Genomic DNA, 23,377 nt, shown 5'->3' with positions numbered 1-23,377 from the left:
GCTAAATTTCCAATGTAAAAAAGTATTTTGGGTTAAAGATACTAGTTGAAATGCCAAGGGAATAGATTCTAGAGGTAATACATTTAAATTATATGACCGGACACTCATTGCAAATGAAGGCCTTAGGGTTTTGTCTAAACCATTATACAGAGTATGAGGTTTTATTTCTTAAATACATTTACATTTGATATCGTATTATTCTGGAATAGGATTCTAGAATGGATGAAAGGGTGGAGAGGTCATGAGAAATGAGCATTGGGGTTACCAAACAAAAAAATGAACTTTTATATGGTACGATGGTTATGGAGAATCATGGGTAAAAGGAGACCAGTGAATCATTACACTCGGTGGGGAGATACTATCGCCGTGTGGTGGGATTTTTTGGAAAGATACTTTTCAATTCAGTTCAAATTGGTATGCGGGACGATTAAATGTTTGGAAGAAGTATTTAAATAGTTCCGAAGGACAGGAAAAGAAAGGGAGAGGAAACATTTTAATGGAGATGAAATCGCTGAATATTAAAAATTCCTAATGAAGAATGATTGTCACGGATGTCGTCTGGAGATAGAGAGGAGGACCAAGATGCGGCGTGGTAAGTGTTCGTCATTTTAATGGGGAAAAACAACAAAGTGACGCTAATCAAACACTGTGCTAACACGCAACATGACATAGACATAGACAATCACCCACAACCCACAATGACAAAACAGGCTACCTAAATATGGTTCCCAATCAGAGACAATGACTAACACCTGCCTCTGATTGAGAACCATATCAGGCCAAACACAGAAAAGACTAACTCGACATACAACATAGAATGCCCACTCAGATCACACCCTGACCAGACAAAACATAGAAACATACAAAGCAAACTATGGTCAGGGCGTGACACTGATCAACTTCATTAGGAATTAAATAGAAGGGGGTTTCAGCATTAAATTCATGAGAAACAACATTCTCTATCCAAATTGTACCATTACTTTAGGAGACTATTATTATTTCCATGGGGAGGTATAAGGAGTTGTAATTCTAAGTTGATTAGTTATTAGAATTGGTTTATTTTTAATTTAACGTGTTTTTTTAATCACGTGTTTGAAAGCGGTAAATTACCAGTTCCCTGAGGTCCTGGTCTTTGGGGTACTTATACAGTGTTAAAGTGTTCAGGCTGCATATATAAAGGGAAATATATGTTAATAAGGGATAACAGCAACTTCAATTGGACTGTGACATGTGGATGGCTATCTTCATGATCTGATAACCATCCTAGAGGTCACCAATAGAATAAGGGAGTATGGACTCATTTGAAGGTAGGCCTTGAAATATATCCACAGGTACACCTCCAATTGACACAAATGATGTCAATGAGCCAAACAGAAGCTTCTAAGCCATGACATCATTTTCTGGATTTTTCCAAGCTGTTTAAAGACACAGTCAACTTAGTGTGTGTAAACTTCTGACTAACTGGAATTTTGATACAGTGAATTATCATTGAAATAATCTGTCTGTAAACAATTGTTGGAAAGATTACTTGTGTCATGCACAAAGTAGATGTCCTAACTGACTTGCCCAAACTATAGTTTGCTAACAACTGTAACTACACTTGAAGTCAAAAGTTTACATACACTTAGGTTGGAGTCATGAAAACTTGTTTTTCAACCACTCCACAAATTTCTTGTTAACAAACTATAGTTTTGGCAAGTCAGATAATGATGTCATGGCTTAGAAGCCAGGTATGTATACCTGTGGATGTATTTTAAGGCCTACCTTCAAACTCAGTCCCTCTTGGCTTGACATCATGGGAAAATCAAAAGAAATCAGCCAAGACCTCAGCTAAAAAATGGTAGACTTCCACAAGTCTGGTTCATCCTTGGGACCAAAATAGTACTTGAGTGTAAACAACATGGGACCAAGCAGCCGTCATACCGCTCAGGAAGGAGACGTGTTCTGTCCAATAGAGATGGACAGATGGACAACAGACGTACTTTGGTGTGAAAAGTGCAAATCCATCCCAGAACAACACCAAAGGTCCTTGTGAAGATGCTGGAGGAAACAGGTACAAAAGTGTCTATATCCATAGTAAAACGAGTCCTATATCGACATAACCTGAAAGGCCGTTCAGCAAGGAAGAAGCCACTGCTCCAAAACCGCCATAAAAAAGACAGATTACGGTTTGCAACTGCACACGGGGACAAAGATCGTACATTTTGGAGAAATGTCCTCTGGTATGATGAAATGAAAATAGAACTGTTTGGCCATAATGACCATCGTTATGTTTGGAGGAAAAAGGGGGAGGCTTGCAAGCCGAAGAACACCATCCCAACCGATGAAGCACGGGGGTGGCAGCATCATGTTGTGGGGGTGCTTTGCTGCAGGAGGGACTGGTTCATTTCACAAAATAGATGGCATCATGAGGGAGGACAATTTTGTGGATACATTGAAGTAACACCCCAAGACATCAGTCGCAAAGTTAAAGCTTGGTTGCAAATGAGTCTTCCAACTGGACAATGACCTCAAGCATACTTCCAAAGTTGTGGCAAAATGGCTTAAGGACAACAAAGTCAAGGTATTGGAGTGGCCATCACAAAGCCCTGACCTCAATCCTATACAAAATGTGTGGGCAGAACTGAAAATGCGTGTGCGAGCAAGGAGGCCTACAAACCTGACTCAGTTACACATGCTCTGTCAGGAGGAATGGGCCAGAATTCACCCAACTTATTTGGGGAAGCTTGTTGGAAGGCTACCTGAAACATTTGACCGAAGTTAAACAATTTCAAGGCAATGCTACCAAATACTAATTGCGTGTATGTAAACTTCTGACCCACTGGGAATGTGATGAAAGAAAGAAAATTGAAATAAATTATTCTCGCTACTTTTATTCTGACATTTCACATTCTTCAAATAAAGTGGTGATCCTAAATCCTAAATGACAGGAATAGTGAACAACTGAGTTTGAATGTAATTGGCTAAGCTGTATTTAAATTTCCAACTTCAACTGTATTTAGCATTTATACATATCAACAAGAAGACAGGGAATTAAAACCACATCCTAACTACTTGTGACACTAAACTTCAACTTCATAAGCCATCAGGAACTATAGGCTTTTGTGCATCCAAGATGACATTGCAATTTGCTAAGCCCATGTAGGATCAAAATGTCCTAAGATCAATGTTTCCTAAACACTTTACATAAAGATGACAACGTATGCTTGGCATCATCAAATTGCAATTTGCTATTCTTTGGATGACATATGACCAAGTCTAGAGTTCAAATCACCATGGTAATATACACTGAGTGTACAAAACATGAGGAAAACCTGCTCTTTCCATGACATAGACTGATGAGGTGAATCCAGGTGAATTCTATGTGCCCTTATTCTATGTGCCGTGTTTAGCACTAACTGAAGTTTATTTAGTGCTTTATTGGGGACGCCAGAAAGTAGAGCATTGCAGTAGTCAAACCTAGAAGTAACAAAAGCATGGATTAATGTTTCGGAATTATTTTTGGCCAGAAAGTTCTAGATTTTTGCAATGTTACGTAGATGGAAAAAAGCTGTCCTTGAAACAGTCTTGATATGTTCGTCAAACAAGAGATCAGTGTCCAGAGTAACACCGAGGTTCTTCACATATTTATTTGAAACGACTGTACAACCATCAAGATTAATTGTCAGATTTTCTGTTTTGTCTGAATTTAAAAGTAGAACATTTGCAGCCATCCACTTCCTTATGTCTGAAACACAGGCTTCCAGCGAGGGCAATTTTGGGGCTTCATCATGTTTCATCGAAATGTACAGCTGTGTGTCAAATCAAATCAAATCAAATGTATTTATATAGCCCTTCGTACATCAGCTGATATCTCAAAGTGCTGTACAGAAACCCAGCCTAAAACCCCAAACAGCAAACAATGCAGGTGTAAAAGCACGGTGGCTAGGAAAAACTCCCTAGAAAGGCCAAAACCTAGGAAGAAACCTAGAGAGGAACCGGGCTATGTGGGGTGGCCAGTCCTCTTCTGGCTGTGCCGGGTAGAGATTATAACAGAACATGACCAAGATGTTCAAATGTTCATAAATGACCAGCATGGTCAAATAATAATAAGGCAGAACAGTTGAAATTGGAGCAGCAGCACAGTCAGGTGGACTGGGGACAGCAAGGAGCCATCATGTCAGGTAGTCCTGGGGCACGGTCCTAGGGCTCAGGTCCTCCGAGAGAGAGAAAGAAAGAGAGAATTAGAGAGAGCATATGTGGGGTGGCCAGTCCTCTTCTGGCTGTGCCGGGTGGAGATTATAACAGAACGTGGCCAAGATGTGTCATCTGCATAGCAGTTGAAAGTTAACATTATGTTTCGGAATGACATCACCGAGAGGTAAAATATATAGTGAAAACAATAGTGGTCCTAAACAGAACCTTGAGGAACACCGAAATATACAGTTGATAGATAACCTCTAAACCAGGCCAGAACTTGTTCGTTTAGACCAATTTGGGTTTCCAATCTCTCCAAAAGAATGTGGTGATTGATGGTATCAAAAGCAGCACAAGGTCTAGGAGACCGAGGACAGATGCAGAGCCTCGGTCTGACGCCATTAAAAGGTAATTTAACACCTTCACAAGTGCAGTCTCAGTGCTATGATGGGGTCAGTGCTATGATGGCGTTTTGTATATATTGTTTGTCTTCAGGATGGCAGTGAGTTGCTGCGCAACATGAACACACTCTTGTGCATCCAGTCTATTTAGAATGATCTTTCAGCAAGACAACAGAGATGAGGCTTCATGAGGTTGATTGACACAAGGGTGTGTTCAAAGAAGGAGGAGATCAGCTCCTCTTTATAAACACTTCAGCTACAGCACTTCTCCACTTGTCTGCTCATCAAAGCCTTGGAGAGGGAGAGGAGACAAAAAAGTACAGTACGTTTTCATTTAATTTTACTAATGGGATATTACAAGCACTTTCTTACTGTATAACATCTTACATCATGACTAATATTTTGGTGTCAAAAAGCATTCTAGGTTATCTAGAAAATATGTCTAGTTTGGATCACAGTAGCTCACATTATGGGATATTAATCAAGAACAAAATAAGTCAGAAAATGTGTTTTGTTTCTGCATATGTAAAGTGAATATGTATTGACATATAATACTGCAACAACATACCAGCAATCATTTTATGATATCACTAATCACTTCATTAATGACATACGGTAGTGTTTCTTTCGAGTCTATATAGGTCAAGTTTAAAAAAGAAGGGATTCTGCCCTCGAAATATACTGTTTTACTTTGAATATTCAACACAGCATCAATGTATGATCCCTAGCCAGCTTGGGTGGAATTGAACTCATAAATCAGTGATCAGGCCTGTGTTCTTAATAACATTTGGTTCAAATGGTCTGCAGCTAAACACACTACAATGACACACCAGATTATGTATCACTGAAATTAATAGATAAATGCCTCATTGTATAATATTTGTCCAGAGGATGCTGAGGAGGAAGAATTTGAGAAAAAAAATAGTTTTCCTGTTTCAGGTTACAGGTAAAGGTCAAGTTAGTCCTGAAATCACTGAAAATCATCCAATCCACTATTCTATATAATACAATTTATATTTATAAGCATCACAACACTACACACATTTAATATTTTTTGGGAGAAGAGACGTTGGAGGAGAAAGGTTGAGTAAATCCACTTCAGTCACTCTTTCCCTGTCAAATGAGCCAGAGTATCATACTCTATTTGACTAGTTAAATCCACTGGCCATTTTACATAGCTTTTACATTAATCTCGGCACCCAGAACCAAATCAGCTACTCAATGTTAAGGCTGTCAAGAGAGACTTCTTTTCCATAACAGTTTACATTCAATATCTATTTTCTCTATCACAAAATCCTAATATCATCTGGTTTCTTATTCATCTCCATAAAAGGTTTTCTAAAGCAGACAAACACCTTCTTGCCCCTTTTGCATCTTTTCAGTGGCAATGTGGCTCCCAACAGCGGTGGTTGTGTTTCTGGGTAAGAATTGTATTCCCTTTTCCCCAACATCTTTAAAGTAAGAACAGCACATAATTTAGACAATGTATACTGACCACAGTATGTTGATATAGTTACCTTATTTGATCTATTGTGACACATATCCAATTCATACAGTACTTTTCAGAAACATCACTTGTCTTATTCCACATTTTCTTGTGTTACAGCCTGAATTCAAAATGGATTCAATCAAAATAGAATCTCACCCATCAATACGTTTTGAGAAATTGTAGCAAATGTATTCAAAATTAAATACAGAAATATTTCATTTACATAAGAATTCACGCCCTTGACTCAATACTTTGTAGAAGCACCTTTGGCAGCGATTACAGCTGTGAGTATTTCTGGGTAAGTCTCTAAGAGCTTTCCACACCTGGACTGTGCAACATTTGCCCATTATTATTTTCAAAATTCGTCAAGCTCTGTCACATGTATTGCTGGTCATTGTTAGAAAAACCAAGCAAACTGAACCAGGTTTTCCTCTAGGATTTTGCCTATGCTTAACTCTATTCCGTTTATTTTTTATTTGTAAAAACTCCTTAGTCTTCAATGACTACAAGCATACCCATAACATGAGAAAGCCACCACTTTGCTTTGAAAATATGCATAGTGCTACTCAGGAATGTGTTTTATTGGATTTTCCCCAAACATAACACCTTGAATTCAGGACCCAAAGTGAAATGCTTGCCACATTTCTTGCAGTATTACTTTAATGTCACACCCTGTGTTATGCAGGTGAATGAGGACCCAAAAGCGACATGGCGAAAACAGAGTCTTTATTCCAGTAAAGGAAATAGGCAATACTCCTGGACAATCAGAGCAGAAAACAAAACATAAAAAACTTAATTCCACTCGTAGTGACGAGGACAGACTGGAGACTCGACCATTAACTGTAGGTTGCCTCGGGAAGGCACCGACCGTAGCAGACTCAGACACCTGCTCACACGCAGCATCTGAGGGAAACAAGACACGACAGGGCGAGACAAAGACACAGCACGGCGAACAATATACAAGGATCCGACAGGACAGAAACGGAAAACAAGGGGAGAAATAGGGACTCTAATCAGAGGGCAAGATAAGGAACAGGTGTGAAAAGACTAGATGATTGAGTAGGGGAATAGGAACAGCTGGGAGCAGGAACGGAACGATAGAGAGAAGAGAGAGAGGGAGGGAGAGAGAAAAAAGGGAACGAACCTAATAAGACCAGCAGGGGGAAAACAAACAGAAGGGAAAGCAAAATGACAAGACAATATAAGACAAAACATGACACCCTGATCTGTTTCACCTGTCCTTGTGCTTGTCTCCGCCCACCTCCAGGTGTTACCCATCTTCCCCACTATCACCTGTGTATTTATACCTGTGTTCTCTGTTTGTCAATATGTTTTGTTTTGTCAAGCCTACCAGAAGTTTTCCCTCCGTTCCTGTCTCTTGCTTGTTCCTGTTTTTCCCGGTTTTGACCTTTTCTGCCCGCCCTGACCCTGCCTGCCATCCTGTACCTTTGCCCCACTACTCTGGATTATCGACCCCTGTCTGCCTTGACCTGTCGTTTGCCTGTCCCTGTTGCTCTAATAAACTTTGTTACTTCACATTCTGCATTTGGGTCTTACCTGAAACATGATACTTTAACTCCTCATTGCAAACTGAATGCATGTTTTGGTATATGTTTTATTCTGTGCAGGCTTTCCTCTTTCACTCTGCCAATTAGGTTAGTATTGTGGAGTAACTACGGTGTTGTTGATCCATGCTCAGTTTTCTCCCATTACAGCCATTGAACTCTGTAACTGTTTTAAAGTCCCCATTGACCACCATGGTGAAATCCTTGAGCGGTTTCCTTCCTCTCCGGCAACTGAGTTAGGAAGGACGCCTGTATCTTTGTAGTGACTGGGTGTATTGCTACACCATCCAAAGTGTAGTGTAACTTCACCATGCTCAAAGGGATATTCAACGTCTGCTTCTCATCTTAATGTAAACCATTTTTTATTCTGTCTGTAACACAACAAAATGTGGAGAAAGTCAAGTCGTGTGAAATCTCTCTGTAGGCAATGCATTTACAAATTATACATGTTTTACAGATTCAACATACACATTACTTTTGAGGGTCTTTCTTGTGAAATGTACAGCATGGGAATGTTTAGACTGTTTTCTTTGCCCAGGTGCAGCACCTGACCTCTTCTTCAGCCAGCAGTCCTTGGATGAGTCCTTCAGTGACACCAGAGCAGTTGAACCATGTGAGTGTACATTATATGCTATATCAAATCAAACTTTATTTGTCACATGCGCTGAATACAAGTGTAGACCTTACCGTGAAATGCTTACTTACAAGCCCTTAACCAACAGTGCAGTTCAAGAAGAGTTAAGAAAATATTTACCAAATAAACAAAGTAAAAAATAATACAAAGTAACACAATAACGAGGCTATATACAGGGGGTACCGGTACCGAGTCAGTTTGTGGGGGTACAGGTTAGAGGTCATTTGAGATGTATCCTTCATGGTTTAGTGTAAGTCAATCTAATATTGGAATATTGCGCTTGGACGAAGCCATTTCTGTCACTTTTGTGGTAGTTTAGGATTTTAGTAATTGACTTGTTATCCAAATGAACCACATTTGCCCCTATTCCACAGCTCACTGCTCACAGGGATTCATGGTTGACAAAACCTTTCCTTGGAACGACATTCTGATGGTGTATGAACGGGACCTACATCATTGCCAACTTGCCTGCACTCAGAAACCTGGGTGTTCCTACTTCAGCTACGTGGTTAAAGAGTATAACCTATTTGAGTATTTGGGTTGTCTGTTTGGGTGGTGGTCAAACCACTTGTTTTGTTAAATAGTTCATGGGTGGGGCTAGAGAAATGTCACTGCTCTCAAATGCAGAGCTATGGATTCAAGGACGGACTATTCACGAGATCAAAATTATATACAGTATTTGTTCACAATTACATTGTTTACAAAAAATGATTGTAGAACAGAGGCATGACAGAAGAATTCCATCAGTATTGACTTTTACTTTCAAACCAGATTCCGATGCTATCAAAAGTACTCAGATGGTCAACCAACTACAAAAGACATTCCAGGAGTCATATCTGGTTACACAAGGAATGGGTGCAGGGAAGGTATGGACTAATCTAACTGTGAGAAAAGTACAACTGTTAAACATATTGTCAGCATTCACATTGTCAAGGAGTTGCAAAAAAGCTCTAAATTGAGATAATTGAGATAAATCCAATGTGGTTTTATATTAAAACCTCTACAGGATCGGTGGGACCACACGGGACGGTTGAGCTAACGTAGGCTAATGCGATTAGCATGAGATTGATTCCCAGGACATAGACATATCTGATATTGACAAAAAAAATGTAATTCTTGTTTATCTAACTTCATTGCCCAATGTACAGTAGCTATTACAGTGAAAGAAAACCAAACTATTGTTTGAGGAGAGCGCACTGTTATGAACTTGAAAGTTATTAATAATCCAATTTGGCACATTTGGGCAGTCTTGATTCCACATTTGGGGGGGGGGGTGCAATGGTTCATTGGATCAGTCTAAATAAGTTCAGCAGTAAAAATGTCCTTAACAAGTCACAGAATAAGTTGCATGGACTCTTTGGGAAATACTATTGTTTAACATGATTTTTGAATCCTATAACGCTAAAAGTAGCAGAGATCACAGTCTGGAACTTAGGTATTGGAGTAAGTTATATTATGAGTTGAACCCCCATTGGCACTTCGGACACCCTCAATTTGTCGGGGTATGGAATCTACAAGATGTCAATAGCGTTCCACAGGGATGCTGGCCCATGTTGACTCCAACGCTTCCCACAGTTGTGTCAAATGGTCTGGATGTCCTTTGGGTGGTGGATCATTCTTGAAATGCACAGCAAACTGTTGGGCTTCAAAAACCCAGCAGGGTTGTAGCTCTTGACACGCACAAACAAATGTGCCTGGCACCGCCTACGATACCCTGTTCAAAGGCACTTCAATATTTTGTCTTGCCCATTCACCCTCTAAACGTCACACATACACAATCCATGTCTCAATTGTCTCAAGGCTTAAAAATCATTCTTTAATGCATCTCCTCTCCTTCATCTGCACTGATTGATGTGAATTTAACAGGTGACATAAGTAAGGGACCATAGCTTTCACCTGGATTCACCTGATCATTCTATGTAATGACGTAAAAAAGTTCCTAATGTTTTGTACATTCAGAGTATTTCAGAAGTCCTTCCTCCAAAGGACCATTCTATGGAATATATTTAGTGGAAATCCCAAAGAGTTATGAACTTCTTTGGTTATAGTTTCATGAGGAATCACCCCAGTGCTTTGTCTGTCCACACAGGCCCAACAGTAGAGATACCAGTGTTTACATTGGTTAGCGAGGGGAGGAGCATGGCTGAAGCCCAGAAGTTCTGCAGGGAGTACTACGATGAACAGGCCACCATCTTCAATGCTGAGGACCAGACAGCAGCTCTGAGAGCAGTGTCAGCACAGAGCCTCACTGACGCTGTCTGGGTCCACTCCCATTACCGTGCCTTTTGGCCCCAACTGGCCTATTGGAATACACCAAATGCAAAGTGTGTTGTTCATGGACATACAGCAAAAGTTTGGATTTTGAGATATTGCACAATTTCATGTCACTTTGTGTGCCAGAAAAGTAAGTTTATTTTGCATCCCTTCTCCCTACTACTCGACAAAGTAATGAAAACACTTTACTTTAAGGGGAGTAGTCATTCTTAACATCTTGGTAAAGTACATAGTACATTTCAAATAATGTCACCTTTATGAGTTACTGTATGTATCCTTTGACAATCACCTAGGTGCATTTATTTAACATCAATGTCCATGTCTTTTCGGGCTTTTTAAAGACAATTGTATTTTCTGTCCCTAGGCACACAATTAAACTCAGAGCTAAAATACTACATGGGTCAAGGTTCATTGATGTGGGAGGAGGCACAGACGGCTTGCCGAGCCAATGGAGATGACTTAGCGAGCATCCTCACACAAGAGGATTACACAGCATTCCAAAGCATAACAGAGACACAGCAGTTTGAAATGTGGATCGGACTCTACTGGAAGACTTCTACCAGAATGCGGGAGTGGTCCAATGGGGACCCCTTTCCATACTGTGTGTCTGAGCCTCAACTGGGTGCTAGTAACTGCTGCTCCCTGACCCATAAGGGCCATTGGCAGACTGAAAACGTCACCCTGGAGAAGATATACTGCTCTCTGAAGAGACCATTCCTTTGCACTGGAAGTAAGACTAACATCTTTTATTGAACACTTAAAGAGAGGAAAAGATAGACAGAGGTTGTGTCAAAGGGACATTGGAAGAAATGTTTATTATTTATTGTAAATAAGGTGAACCTCATTTGAGTGTCTGTTACCATTCATATGTCCCTCTAGAAAGGAGAATCAAGCAGACCATTGTAAGGATGTCTCTGAAATCTAACACAGGAGCTGACCTCAATGACCCAGTGGTAAAGGAGCAGATGTTGGAGCAGGTACAGTAGTCCTACATCTCCCACATCAGAAATCAATGTCATCCTCACTCATTTCACTCTTCTCAGGATTAGGAATAGAAACCTGACATCACATAGTATTACATTTATGATGCTCAATTAAAATGGGTGTTGCTGGCTTCATCTAGTTTGATCATATCTCACAGATAAGAAAGGAGTTTGTGAAGAATGGTGACTTCATCCAAGGCCTACGCTGGAGAGAACTGCCGAATGGAGATGTTTTTTGCAAAACAGTTGAACATGGAAGCTCTGATGAAGGTAAGCACTTTTTGGTGCTACAGTTATAAAAATGACCCTACTTTTGTTTAGTCTGTTGTGCAGAGTCCCTTGTACAGTGTGTTATTAAGTTTTGCATCCCATTGACAGTTTGGAAATGAAGTCAGGTGTTCATTAACTATTTCCAGCGAGAGTCTTTGTACTGTTGCGTTTGTTTTCTTAGGTCAGTGTGGGTCTGGATGAAGAGGACCAGTAAAGGCGATGCAGAAGGAGAGGCATGGAAGGTCCAAGGAAACCACATGATATATTATATACCTTATTATACGTAATACAATATTATTCTTGTTAATGTTATTCAAGTTATGATAGTTCGATTTGTCGTATGAAGGTAAAATTATGATGTCAATTTACATTAGGATTGATTTAGACTTTACAATGTTTGACTAATATAACACCAAATGATAATCTAAGATATTTGTAAGTGTATGAATGTAATGTAATAATGTTTGTTGTACATCAGGGCAATTTGGTTAGTGAAGAGAAGAGGAATAAAAAGGACATTTGTGGGTTTTCAAGTCTGTTGTTAAGGACATTTCAGTCAGGGACTTGCATTGTAATGAGAAAAATTATGTTACACACTCAATTATGGATGCGACTGTTGACATTCTTCAATAAAAGATGTTTGATTAGTGACATCAGTGTTACCATTATTGTCACTCTCCAGCAAGAATGGTGAGATGGAGGCAGTAATCACAACAGAGTTATGTAGTATTATGTGCTAACATGCAAGCAGCAACCTTCAGGGAACAGTACATACAGAGACACAAACAGACAGACAGACTGTTGTGGGTGTGACAGAATGACAGTATCCATGTCATGAAGCTAATCAACATTTGTATATCATTAGAGTTTTCCCTGGTGTCATGGTGTGTTGTGGCAGCTATTACAGTCAAACACAGACTCATGGATGACAGGAGAGGGGTGTGGGGGTCTTGCCCTTATTCATGTAGTTGATGGCTGTTATACATTAATCAACTTGATAAACCAAGTCATCATGTAGGCCTAGTTATTTAGCAAATGGTTTTATCCAAATTGACATAGACCAGGAATTAAAACCACATCCGAACTACTTCTACCGTAGCACTAAACTCCAACCAAATAAGCTACAACGTGTTCATACCAGGAACTATGGGCTCTTGTACATCCAGAATTACATTGCACTTTGTTTACACAATTGGGGATTAGGCTGCCATAACCCTGCAGGTACCACATGAAAACAAACCTTAATTACAATGCATTGGGCTGTAGGAAGATGGCCTGCTTTGTCTGGCACTGAGAGAACTCACAGGTTACAAATCAAATCACATTTTTTTAGTCACACGCATCAAATACAGACCGTACAATGATATATTTGTTGTTTTCTTTGATTCTTTAACCACATATCTTCATGTCTCATTAAACAGAGGTCAGTAGATATTGCTCTCCATGCTCTTTAGCCCAAGTCCAGTGGAAAAAAATGAATTGATTCCTATTTACCAAATATACTGCAAATTATTGTCACAAATGTGAACTTGATACACTAACAGAAATGTACATTTGATCAAAGCAACGTAGATGTACTGTATTTCTAACACTATAAAGTCCACTGTAATAACAGAGAAAATACATTGGGTCTATTGGTCAGTGTTTGTTTATGTGGAGGGAGGGGTTGGAGCGGAAGTTTCAGCATCTCCTGGGTGTGTTCACCTGGTCAGCAGAGAGGGAGGAGAGAAACTCTATAAACTCACCTCTCTTTCCCCGGTCTTCGCATCTCACAACCAAACTCTGGGGAGGGAAGAGGACAGCTAACTGGGTAGGTGTGCCATCATTTCAAGCTGCATTAAACATTTTGGATCATGTGAGTATCTCTTTTATTTTTTAAACTTTTGTAACTTTTTCGTACAGTATCTCCTTTAAATTATTTGAATGTAGCTCTTTGTTCTTTGTATAATATTCTATATATATATATGTATATTATGCATATCATAGACAATGTGGGAATCAATAGATTTAGAGATTAAAATATGTTGAAATTAAAGCTCCATCACATCTTTTACCTCGACTTGGATTCTAAATGTATTTGCTACTTTCAAAGTACGTGTTCGGTTAATCGAAGTGTATACCATGTCAATCAATCAATCAATCAAATATATTTATAAAGTCTGTACTTATCCGCCAATGTCACAAAGTGCTGTACAGAAACGCAGCCAAAAAAAAAAACAGCAAGCAGTACTTGCAAACGGTGGTCCTGTTGTAATCACATAGCTGTCAGAACAATAACAATCACACAAATAAACAAATGCAGATGTATAAGTGGAGTCGTGCAGAGCAGAGATCTCTAGAGGGTTAAATAGTCCTTTAGAATTCTACAGTCTGGGGGTAGTGAAAGGTATGTGTTGCACTTCATACTACTGGTTGTCAATGGATTTTGTTCAGTGCAGATGCCACCATACAGTAGGAAGGAACATGAAGGGTTGATCGGCTTGTGTGTATTGTGAGGTGAACAAGCCAAAACTCTTTTCATGGTCAATGCTGTCTGTTCCTGAATCCTAACATTTTGTGTATGTATTGAATGTTTGAGCACACCTACCACTTCCATCAAAAAGGTGAAAGTCAACCATTTGTGTCTTGATCTCAATGTATGAATGTTACATTTATACATCACTATTGTGTTCTTTCCCTAACAAAGTCTGTACTGTTGGTAATGTTGTTTTGACTAGTGATTTGACTAGTGATGCTTTATCCTGTGTCCCTTCTGACGGTCTGTGTGGTGAAATACTTCCATTATCTGGGGAACAATATTGAGAATCAGCCAATCGCCACCCAAAATGCAAGTCGGTGCAGGCAGAAATGCACCAATAATGACAAGTGCCAGTCCTTTACATGTAACTGGAATGAGAGAGAAATTTGGAAGGAGGTTGTGTTAATTTCTCCATGGCCTTGACACGTGCTCTGTTGCTTTAATCAATTAAATCTACACATCTATATTACTCTGCTATCAAACAGTATGTGTTGCCTATATTTTATAATAAATAGTGGAAGATGAAGATGGTCATGTTTGCCAGTCAACACAACAAGCAGTCTGATAAGCATTTTCCTCTGTATTTTAAACAGTCCCCTACTCAGCCAAGAAGTACAGCCTTGTCCCTGAGAAGAAAAACTGGACCGAGGCACACGAGTACTGCAGACAACACTACACAAATCTGTTCATCATACACACAGAACAGGATTGGAAGGCAATTCAATCCACTCTGAGTCATTTAAAATGGTGATGTGTGGATTGGGCTCCATAGAGATAAACCTGATCCAGATGAAGAGTGGAGGTGGTCTGATGGGGAGGAGTTGATGTTCTTAAACTGGGATGGTGTCTTTGGCAGCCATCCCAACATTTACTGTGCCGTTTCAGTTTGTTCTCGTTTTCAACAACTGTTGTGTGACACCTCATTACCCTACATGTGTCAATACGGTATGGGCTCTCTCTTTCTATCTCTAAAACCACTATTGTTTCTACTTCAAATCACTGGATGTCGACCTCAAAATATCCCCTATTATTGACTTCCTGTATATTATTCTTAATAACTGTCTCATGAATTCTGATAAATCACGTTTCACCTTTCTTCCCATAAGTTCGTCATGACAATGGAACAACAGAGAAGGTGTATAAGCTGATAACCGAACCAAAGAACTAGACGGAGGCTGTGAAAGACTGCAACTATCAACAAGGAGAACCAGCCAGTATCTGTAACCAGAAAGAGCAGGATGCCTTTGATCACCTGACTAAAGGGATCACCTGGATTGGACTAAAGAGTGAGAACAACACATGGAGTTGGTCCAGTGGGGAACCATTTCAGAAATGGGACAATCCAATGTGTTTGGGAGAAGGAAACTGTGTAAAGCTGAACTATTACAGAAAATAGACAGTAGAAAATGGGTTTAAGTCATTCTCTGTGCTATGGGGGTAAATTGAACCCTGTGAGAGTGTTATCAAACTCGTGTTGACAGTCAATCATAATTTATGATTAGTTTGTATAGATCCTCCCAAATAATACAAATGTAAATGTTGTATATAGAGTACATTGTTTTAATATCATTGATCAACATGACAGGAAACAGGCACTTATTTGCATGTGTTCTTTTTGATTTTGACAGGTGAACGTCTAAGTAACACCACTGGGGATGTGGCCAATCCTGCTACTCCTGAAAACACCACTTCTACTTCAACTGGATCTCCTTCTGCCAAGATGTCCACCTCACCACCTACCACTGCTAATGGACAGTCCACCACCTCACCACCTACTACTACCAATGGACAGGCCACCACCTCACCACCTACCACTACTAATGGACAGTCCACCACCTCACCACCTGCCACTACTAATGGACAGTCCACCACCTCACCACCTACCACTACTATTGGACAGTCCACCACCCTCACCACCTACCACTACTAATGGACAGTCCACCACCTCACCACCTGCCACTACTAATGGACAGTCCACCACCTCACCACCTGCCACTACTAATGGACAGTCCACCACCTCACCACCTACCACTACTATTGTACAGTCCACCACCTCACCACCTGCCACTACTAATGGACAGTCCACCACCTCACCACCTACCACTACTATTGTACAGTCCACCACCTCACCACCTGCCACTACTAATGGACAGTCCACCACCTCACCACCTGCCACTACTAATGGACAGTCCACCACCTCACCACCTGCCACTACTAATGGACAGTCCACCACCTCACCACCTACCACTACTAATGGACAGTCCACCACCTCACCACCTACCACTACTAATGGACAGTCCACCACCTCACCACCTACCACTACTAATGGACAGTCCACCACCTCACCACCTGCCACTACTAATGGACAGTCCACCACCTCACCACCTGCCACTACTAATGGACAGTCCACCACCTCACCACCTACCACTACTAATGGACAGTCCACCACCTCACCACCTGCCACTACTAATGGACAGTCCACCACCTCACCACCTACCACTACTAATGGACAGTCCACCACCTCACCACCTGCCACTACTAATGGACAGTCCACCACCTCACCACCTGCCACTACTAATGGACAGTCCACCACCTCACCACCTGCCACTACTAATGGACAGTCCACCACCTCACCACCTACCACTACTAATGGACAGTCCACCACCTAACCACCTACCACTACTAATGGACAGTCCACCACCTCACCACCTACCACTACTATTGGACAGTCCACCACACCACCAACCTCAACGTCCAGTGGACAACTGACCTCATTAGGTCCCACCTCCCCCAGTATTACAACTTCTCCACTCCATCCTGGTGAGTGTCAAACATGGAACTACATTCTGCACAAAGGTGTACAAATGACAGTTGTTGGACATTTAATGGAAGATAAGACCTTGAGTGTATTCAGTGGTGGAAAAAGTGCCCAATTGTCATACTTGAGTAAGAGTAAAGATACCTTAAAAGAAAATGACTCAAGTTAAAGTGAAAGTCACACAGTAATATACTACTTGAGTAAGTCTAAAAGTATTTGTTTCTAAATATACTTAAGTATCAAAAGTATATGTTATTGTTAAAATACACTTAAGTATAAAATGTAAAAATATGAATCATTTCAAATTCCTTTTGTTTTCATATCTTTTTTAATTTACGGATAGTCAGGGGCACACTCCAACACTCATTTACAAATGAAGCATGTGTGTTTAGTGAGTCTGCCAGATCAGAACCAGTAGGGATTACCATAGATGTTCTCTTGATAATTTGACAATTTTCCTGTCCTGCAAAGCATTCAAAATGTAACAAGTACTTATAGGTGTCAGGGAGAATGTAGGGAGGGAAGTGTACTTTTCTTTAGGAATGTGGTGAAGTAAATAGTAAGTAATATACAGATACCCAACAAAAGTACTACTTTCAAGTAGTTTCTATTTAGGTACTTTATACCACTGTGTGTATTTGTCGTTTTGTGTTTATGAATTTGCATTAACATGGGTGCTATTTTCATGTGTGTTTGTGTCTTGTCCATGCAGATTACCTGCACTTCTTCAACGAGTCCAAGAGCTGGATCAATGCCCTGGAGTTCTGTAAAAGTTGTGGCTCAGAGTCCAACCTGGTGCACATCAACAACCAGACCGTGCAGGCTGACTTGACCCAGCTCCTGGCCAATGTGGAGCTGCCATGTGGGGGGGTGTGGATTGGTCTGGAGTGGTCCATCTTTGAGTGGAGCGCCCCCTGGCTGTGGACCAGTGGGGATGTTGATAAGGTGGTGAAGTACAGAGAGTGGCACAGCTGCTTCCCCCTCAACCCCATGAATTACCACTGTGGTAAGATGGTCCGGGTTGGTAACAGAGAACTGAAGTGGCTGGATGCTTCCTGTCATCAGGAATTAACCTTCATCTGTCAAGGTGCATTGCTCAACTTTGGAGCTCCTATTATGTGGTTTGTTCAGTGGGGTGGAACATTCAGAACGTTACAGATAGACAAATATTACACAGAAGTGTCATGGTTGAATGCGGAATAGAGATTTACTGTCTTGACTCTCATGTCTGCTCTATGCAATGTATGATTTTATGTAATGCTCTGATTATACCTCCCTATTGAGGCTCAACATACACCCCAGACACAACCTCTCCACAGCTGGCTACTATCTGAATTGCTCTTTACTCCCTTTAACTCTCTCCTTTTTAGTCTAGACTCACTCTACTAGTAAGTCTTTAGAATGAGCCAAAACATAATGGCAAGGCCTGGTCATATAAGATACTGTACATTGATGTGCTCTAATCCTGTGTGTGATGTTTCAACAGATCTCCACTAGAGGGCTCTCCATGTCATTATGGACAGTCTGCAGACAGACCACACTGATCTGCCAGAGAGACTACCACACTCATGGTCTGGAGGGAACCTGCATTTCAATTCATTATATTATTACACTACGATTATTAATATTATTACTACATTCACTTATTATTATAATCTCTATTACATGATATTGCTTAATGATACTCTACTTACATATACAAACTTAGAAGCACTGTTATTTGACTGTAATGTACTGTAATACTTTAACTATTTAAAAACAGAGTAAAGAAAGGTAAAGTGAAAGTTATTAACTGAAAATATAGTATAACTCCTGGGTGATCTGTACTGTTTGAGAACGTGATTTAGTTAGAATGTAATTGTTATTTTTGTACTTTCTGCATAAACATCCATTTAGAGTTTGATCAGTGTGGAATTGTATTATTCGTAGAAAGTGCATTGAGTGATGAATCAAACGCTATTTAAATGGTCATAATGTATCCTTATTCTTTGAGAGGTATTAAGTGGTGTCTAGTCTAAATCGACTTGCTCAATATTTTCAGCAGGACTGAAGGAGTCCATCTCAACTGTCAGGAACAATGAACCTGGTATCTCAGAAAACAACTTTTCATTGGGGTGAGATGTCTGTGACATCTGTAATGTTGACACACTATTGCACTGATGGGCTGTATTTATGCTACACTGCTCTCTAAACCATAAGCTCAAACCCAGATGCAGCCCCTGACCTCTTCTTTAGCCAGCTTATATACTATATCCTTAATGCTTTAGTGTAAATCAATCTAATATTGTAATACTGAGCACAGGATTTCGGCCTCAACTGGGTGGTAGTAACTGCCTCCATCTGACCTGTAAGTGCCATTGACAGAATGAACAATCCTCTCTGGACAATAGAGACTGAACACTCCTCTCTGGACAATAGAGACTGAACACTCCTCCCTGGACAATAGAGACTGAACACTCCTCTCTGGACAATAGAGACTGAACACTCCTCTCTGGAAAATAGAGACTGAACACTCCTCTCTGGACAATAGAGACTGAACACTCCTCTCTGGACAATAGAGACTGAACACTCCTCCCTGGACAATAGAGACTGAACACTCCTCCCTGGACAATAGAGACTGAACACTCCTCCCTGGACAATAGAAACTGAACACTCCTCCCTGGAAAATAGAGACTGAACACTCCTCTCTGGACAATAGAGACTGAACACTCCTCCCTGGACAATAGAGACTGAACACTCCTCCCCGGACAATAGAGACTGAACACTCCTCCCTGGACAATAGAGACTGAACACTCCTCCCTGGACAATAGAGACTGAACACTCCTCCCTGGACAATAGAGACTGAACACTCCTCCCTGGACAATAGAGACTGCTCTCTGAAGAGATAGTCTTACTTCCAGTGCAAAGGAACAATAATATTTTTTTCTCTTTATGTATATATATGTTTTAAACAGAAAGAGAGGAGGACAGTAGGGAAAGAGAGACAGAGCTTGCATCTAAGGGGCACTATGCCAGATTCAAATCTACACTGACACCATAGATATGTGTGTCAGAGGCTGTGGCATTACCACTAGATGGACCAGTCAACGAGACTGCTATCTTATTAGTGTTAATGTCTGTAAGACACGTGAAAGGGTGGCATTTTAGACCCAATAGGGTCCCACTTTAAAAAGCACTGTCAGATGCCGCACAGTAATGTAGCCTAATCCATTCTAAAATGCCACCTCTCTCTCCCCACTCTCACTAGGGATTAATGCAAATATGTGTTCATGTGGTTTCTAATATGAGATAATAGTTCCATTCTGGGTAACATAGAAAGAGGCTTGCTACTACACAGTTCCACATGTTTTTAAGTCACAGTTATGAAAATGTCCCTCCTTCTGTTTAGTCTGTTGTTCAGAGTCCCTTGTTCAGTGTGTTATTAGGTTTTGCATCCCATTGACAGGATGGAAATGAAGCAAGGTGTTCATGAACTAATTCCAGTGAGAGTCTGTGTACTGTTGTGTTTGTTTTCTTAGTGTAACCCTCTCACCAGGCTCAAATTTGACTCTCACGATATTACCTTACTTAGAATATCTGAACAGCGTGGGATATTAGGTGAGAAGGACATCTCCAATAAGAATCCTTATTGTAAACTATCTAGTGTGATGACAACTAGGGTATTAACTAACTTCAGATTGAATGATTATAGATGTGTTATTACATAAGGGTATGCTTTTCTATGCATTAAATGAAACTGAAACAATAAATCACTCCAATGCAACAGACATAAGGTTCAAGATCTGTATCATCACATCTTCAATGTACCACATCAAAAATAAATAAAAAATAATACATCCAAATGAGTCGTGCACAACCCATGTCCAAATTACTTGCAAGCTTGCTTAAATCCGTTGGCAGCACGTTTGAGCTAAAAAAAATTTTTTTACGACAAAGTCCCGAAGCACCCCATCGTTGTAGTTACTCACTACTCATAGATATCTCCTCAGCGAAGTATAGCAGTTTCGTGCAGGTGTCCTCACGAGATCCACAGCAAGCACAGTTATCAATACAGACAGTACTCCTTAGCAGCAACAGATATGCTAGGCTAACCTCGAGGCTGTCAAATACCTCCACGATGAGACGGTAGCTTCAGTCTCTACTAAGTCTTTCTGTGATAAACCAAACACCACGAATCATGTCGTTATTTAGCATTTATCCAAATCGACAAAAAGAAAGGGAAGTAAAAACCATAGCTTTTGTACATACAGAATTACTCTACACTTTGTTAACACAACTAGGGATTAGGCTGGCATAGCCCTGTAGGTACCACATATAAAACAGTACTTTATTTACAATCACTGGAAGGTCTGTGATACTCATATATTCAATCTAGCCAAAAGGCATATGCAGGGGTTAGTTGTAAATATACTGCAGTATGCTCTTATTGTAGCATGTACAGGCTAGTTCTGCTGGCTAATTTTGAAAGATCTTGATCATCTGACCTCAGATGTTGAACTCCCTCTAGTGGAGAATTAAAAAATGGGTAAATATTTTTCAGACTGATTGATTGGTCTTGCTGGGGTCCCTACAGTATGCTTCTCCTCACCTAGATGCTCGTAACACTGAGGTTTGAGTTATGATTGTAATGTAATATGTGGTTATCATATTGTTTAATATGTGTGTCCATGGCCTTAAAAGGCAAATGACAATATAACAGAGTCACCAAAGGAAACCTAGTTTAGAGGGCCCACAAAAACTATACCTCTCCCAGAAAGACAGATTTAGGGTTAATACCATGATAGGGGGAGAACTGACATGAACATTTTCAACTGAAATTCACCTATCATTTCCCAGAGTGCAAATTCTTGATTTACCAATCACATGAAGAGCAGGACATATCAGGTTGTCTGAAGTGAGAGGACAAAACATTAGGAACCGCATCCTAATACTGAGTTGCAGTTCTTGACACACTCAAACTGGTGTGCCTGGCACCCACTACTATACCCCGTTCAAACTCACTTAAATCGAACAGGGTTGTAGTGGAACGGGTCGAGAGTTTCAAGTTCCTTGGTGTCTACATCACCAACAAACTATCATGGTCCAAACACACCAAGACAGTCGTGAAGAGGGCACGACAACACCTTTTCCCCCTCAAAAGGTTCTACAGCTGCACCATCGAGAGCATCCAGACCGGTTGCATCACCGCCTGGTATGGCAACTGCTCGGCATCTGACCATAAGACACTAGAGGGTAATGCGTATGGCCCAGTACATCACTGGGGCCAAGCTTCCTGCTATCCAGAACCATTAAACTAGGCGGTGTCAGAGGAAAGTCCAAAAAATTGTCAAAGACCCCAGTCACCCAAGTCAGAGACTGTTCTCTCTGCTACCGCACAGCAAGCTGTACCAGAGCGCCAAGTCTAGGACCAAAAGGCTCCTTAACAGCTTCTACCTCCAAGCCATAAGACTGCTGAACAATTAAGCAAATGGCCACCCATTTATTTAGATAGACATTTTTACGGTGCTGCTACTATGCTGTTTATTATCTATGCATAGTCACTTCACCCCTACCTTTTTATTTTTTTTATTTAACTAGGCAAGTCATGTACAAATGACCTTGACTAACCTGTACATCCGCACATTGACTCGGTACCGGTACCCCCTGTCTATAGCCTCGTTATTGTTATATTATTGTGTTACTTTTTATTATTTTTTACTTTATTTGGTACATATTTTCTTAACTCTTTCTTGAACTGCACTGTTGGTTAAGGGCTTGTAAGTAAACATTTCACGGTAAGGTCTAAACATGTTGTATTCGGCGCATGTGACAAATAAAGTTTGACTTGAAATCACAGCAATGTAGAATTATGTGCCCACATCCAAGTGACAGCCTTCATGGAACTGACAGTATCGAGACAGACAGACAGACAGACAGTTGTGGGTGTGACAGTATGACAGTATCCATGTTATGAATCTAAGAAACATTTGGATATTATAATTTTCCCTGGTATCATGGTGTGTTGACTGTGGCAGCTATTACAGTCATAAACTCAGGCTCATGGATAGCAGGGGAGGGGTGTGGGGTTCTTGTCCTTATTCATGTTGTTGATGGCTGTTATACATGAATCAACTTCATAACAAAGTCATCATGTAGGCCTAGCAAACATGATTATCCACATCAACATAGAGACAAGGAAGTAAAACTACATCCTAATGTATCTACTTGTACTGTAGCACTGAAATCCAACAAAATTACCCGTATGGACTA

At 40.5% G+C, this 23,377-nt stretch overlaps 1 protein-coding gene across 2 annotated transcripts; it reads left to right on the top strand.

Moving 5' to 3' along the window:
• Positions 1 to 325: 325 nt before the first annotated feature.
• On the top strand, positions 326 to 12,443 carry LOC124014552. Of its 2 annotated transcripts, XM_046329681.1 has the most exons (10): positions 326 to 592; positions 5,960 to 5,998; positions 8,170 to 8,244; positions 8,640 to 8,781; positions 9,037 to 9,131; positions 10,355 to 10,669; positions 10,904 to 11,269; positions 11,419 to 11,516; positions 11,681 to 11,792; positions 11,974 to 12,443. In XM_046329681.1, the coding sequence occupies exons 1-10, from the start codon at positions 532 to 534 to the stop codon at positions 11,991 to 11,993; spliced, it is 1,323 nt and encodes a 440-aa protein (XP_046185637.1). In that variant the 5' UTR covers positions 326 to 531; the 3' UTR covers positions 11,994 to 12,443. The 2 variants fall into 2 exon arrangements, with proteins under 2 accessions (XP_046185637.1, XP_046185638.1); XM_046329682.1 differs by lacking the exon at positions 5,960 to 5,998.
• The last annotated feature ends 10,934 nt before the right edge of the window (positions 12,444 to 23,377 follow it).

This window comes from Oncorhynchus gorbuscha, linkage group LG25 (genome assembly GCF_021184085.1).
Source record: "Oncorhynchus gorbuscha isolate QuinsamMale2020 ecotype Even-year linkage group LG25, OgorEven_v1.0, whole genome shotgun sequence".
Classification (NCBI taxonomy): domain Eukaryota; kingdom Metazoa; phylum Chordata; class Actinopteri; order Salmoniformes; family Salmonidae; genus Oncorhynchus; species Oncorhynchus gorbuscha.
This window is presented reverse-complemented; position numbering and strand designations above follow the sequence as displayed.

What these genes read in the sequence shown, in the direction of transcription:
- LOC124014552 (XM_046329681.1), top strand. Translation starts at nt 532, where the DNA reads ATGAAGAATGATTGTCACGGATGTCGTCTGGAGATAGAGAGGAGGACC. An exon ending in ACCATTCCTTTGCACTGGAA is followed by an intron (nt 11,270 to 11,418) that starts GTAAGACTAACA and finishes ATGTCCCTCTAG; the next exon opens with AAAGGAGAATCAAGCAGACC. An exon ending in ACATGGAAGCTCTGATGAAG is followed by an intron (nt 11,793 to 11,973) that starts GTAAGCACTTTT and finishes TTGTTTTCTTAG; the next exon opens with GTCAGTGTGGGTCTGGATGA.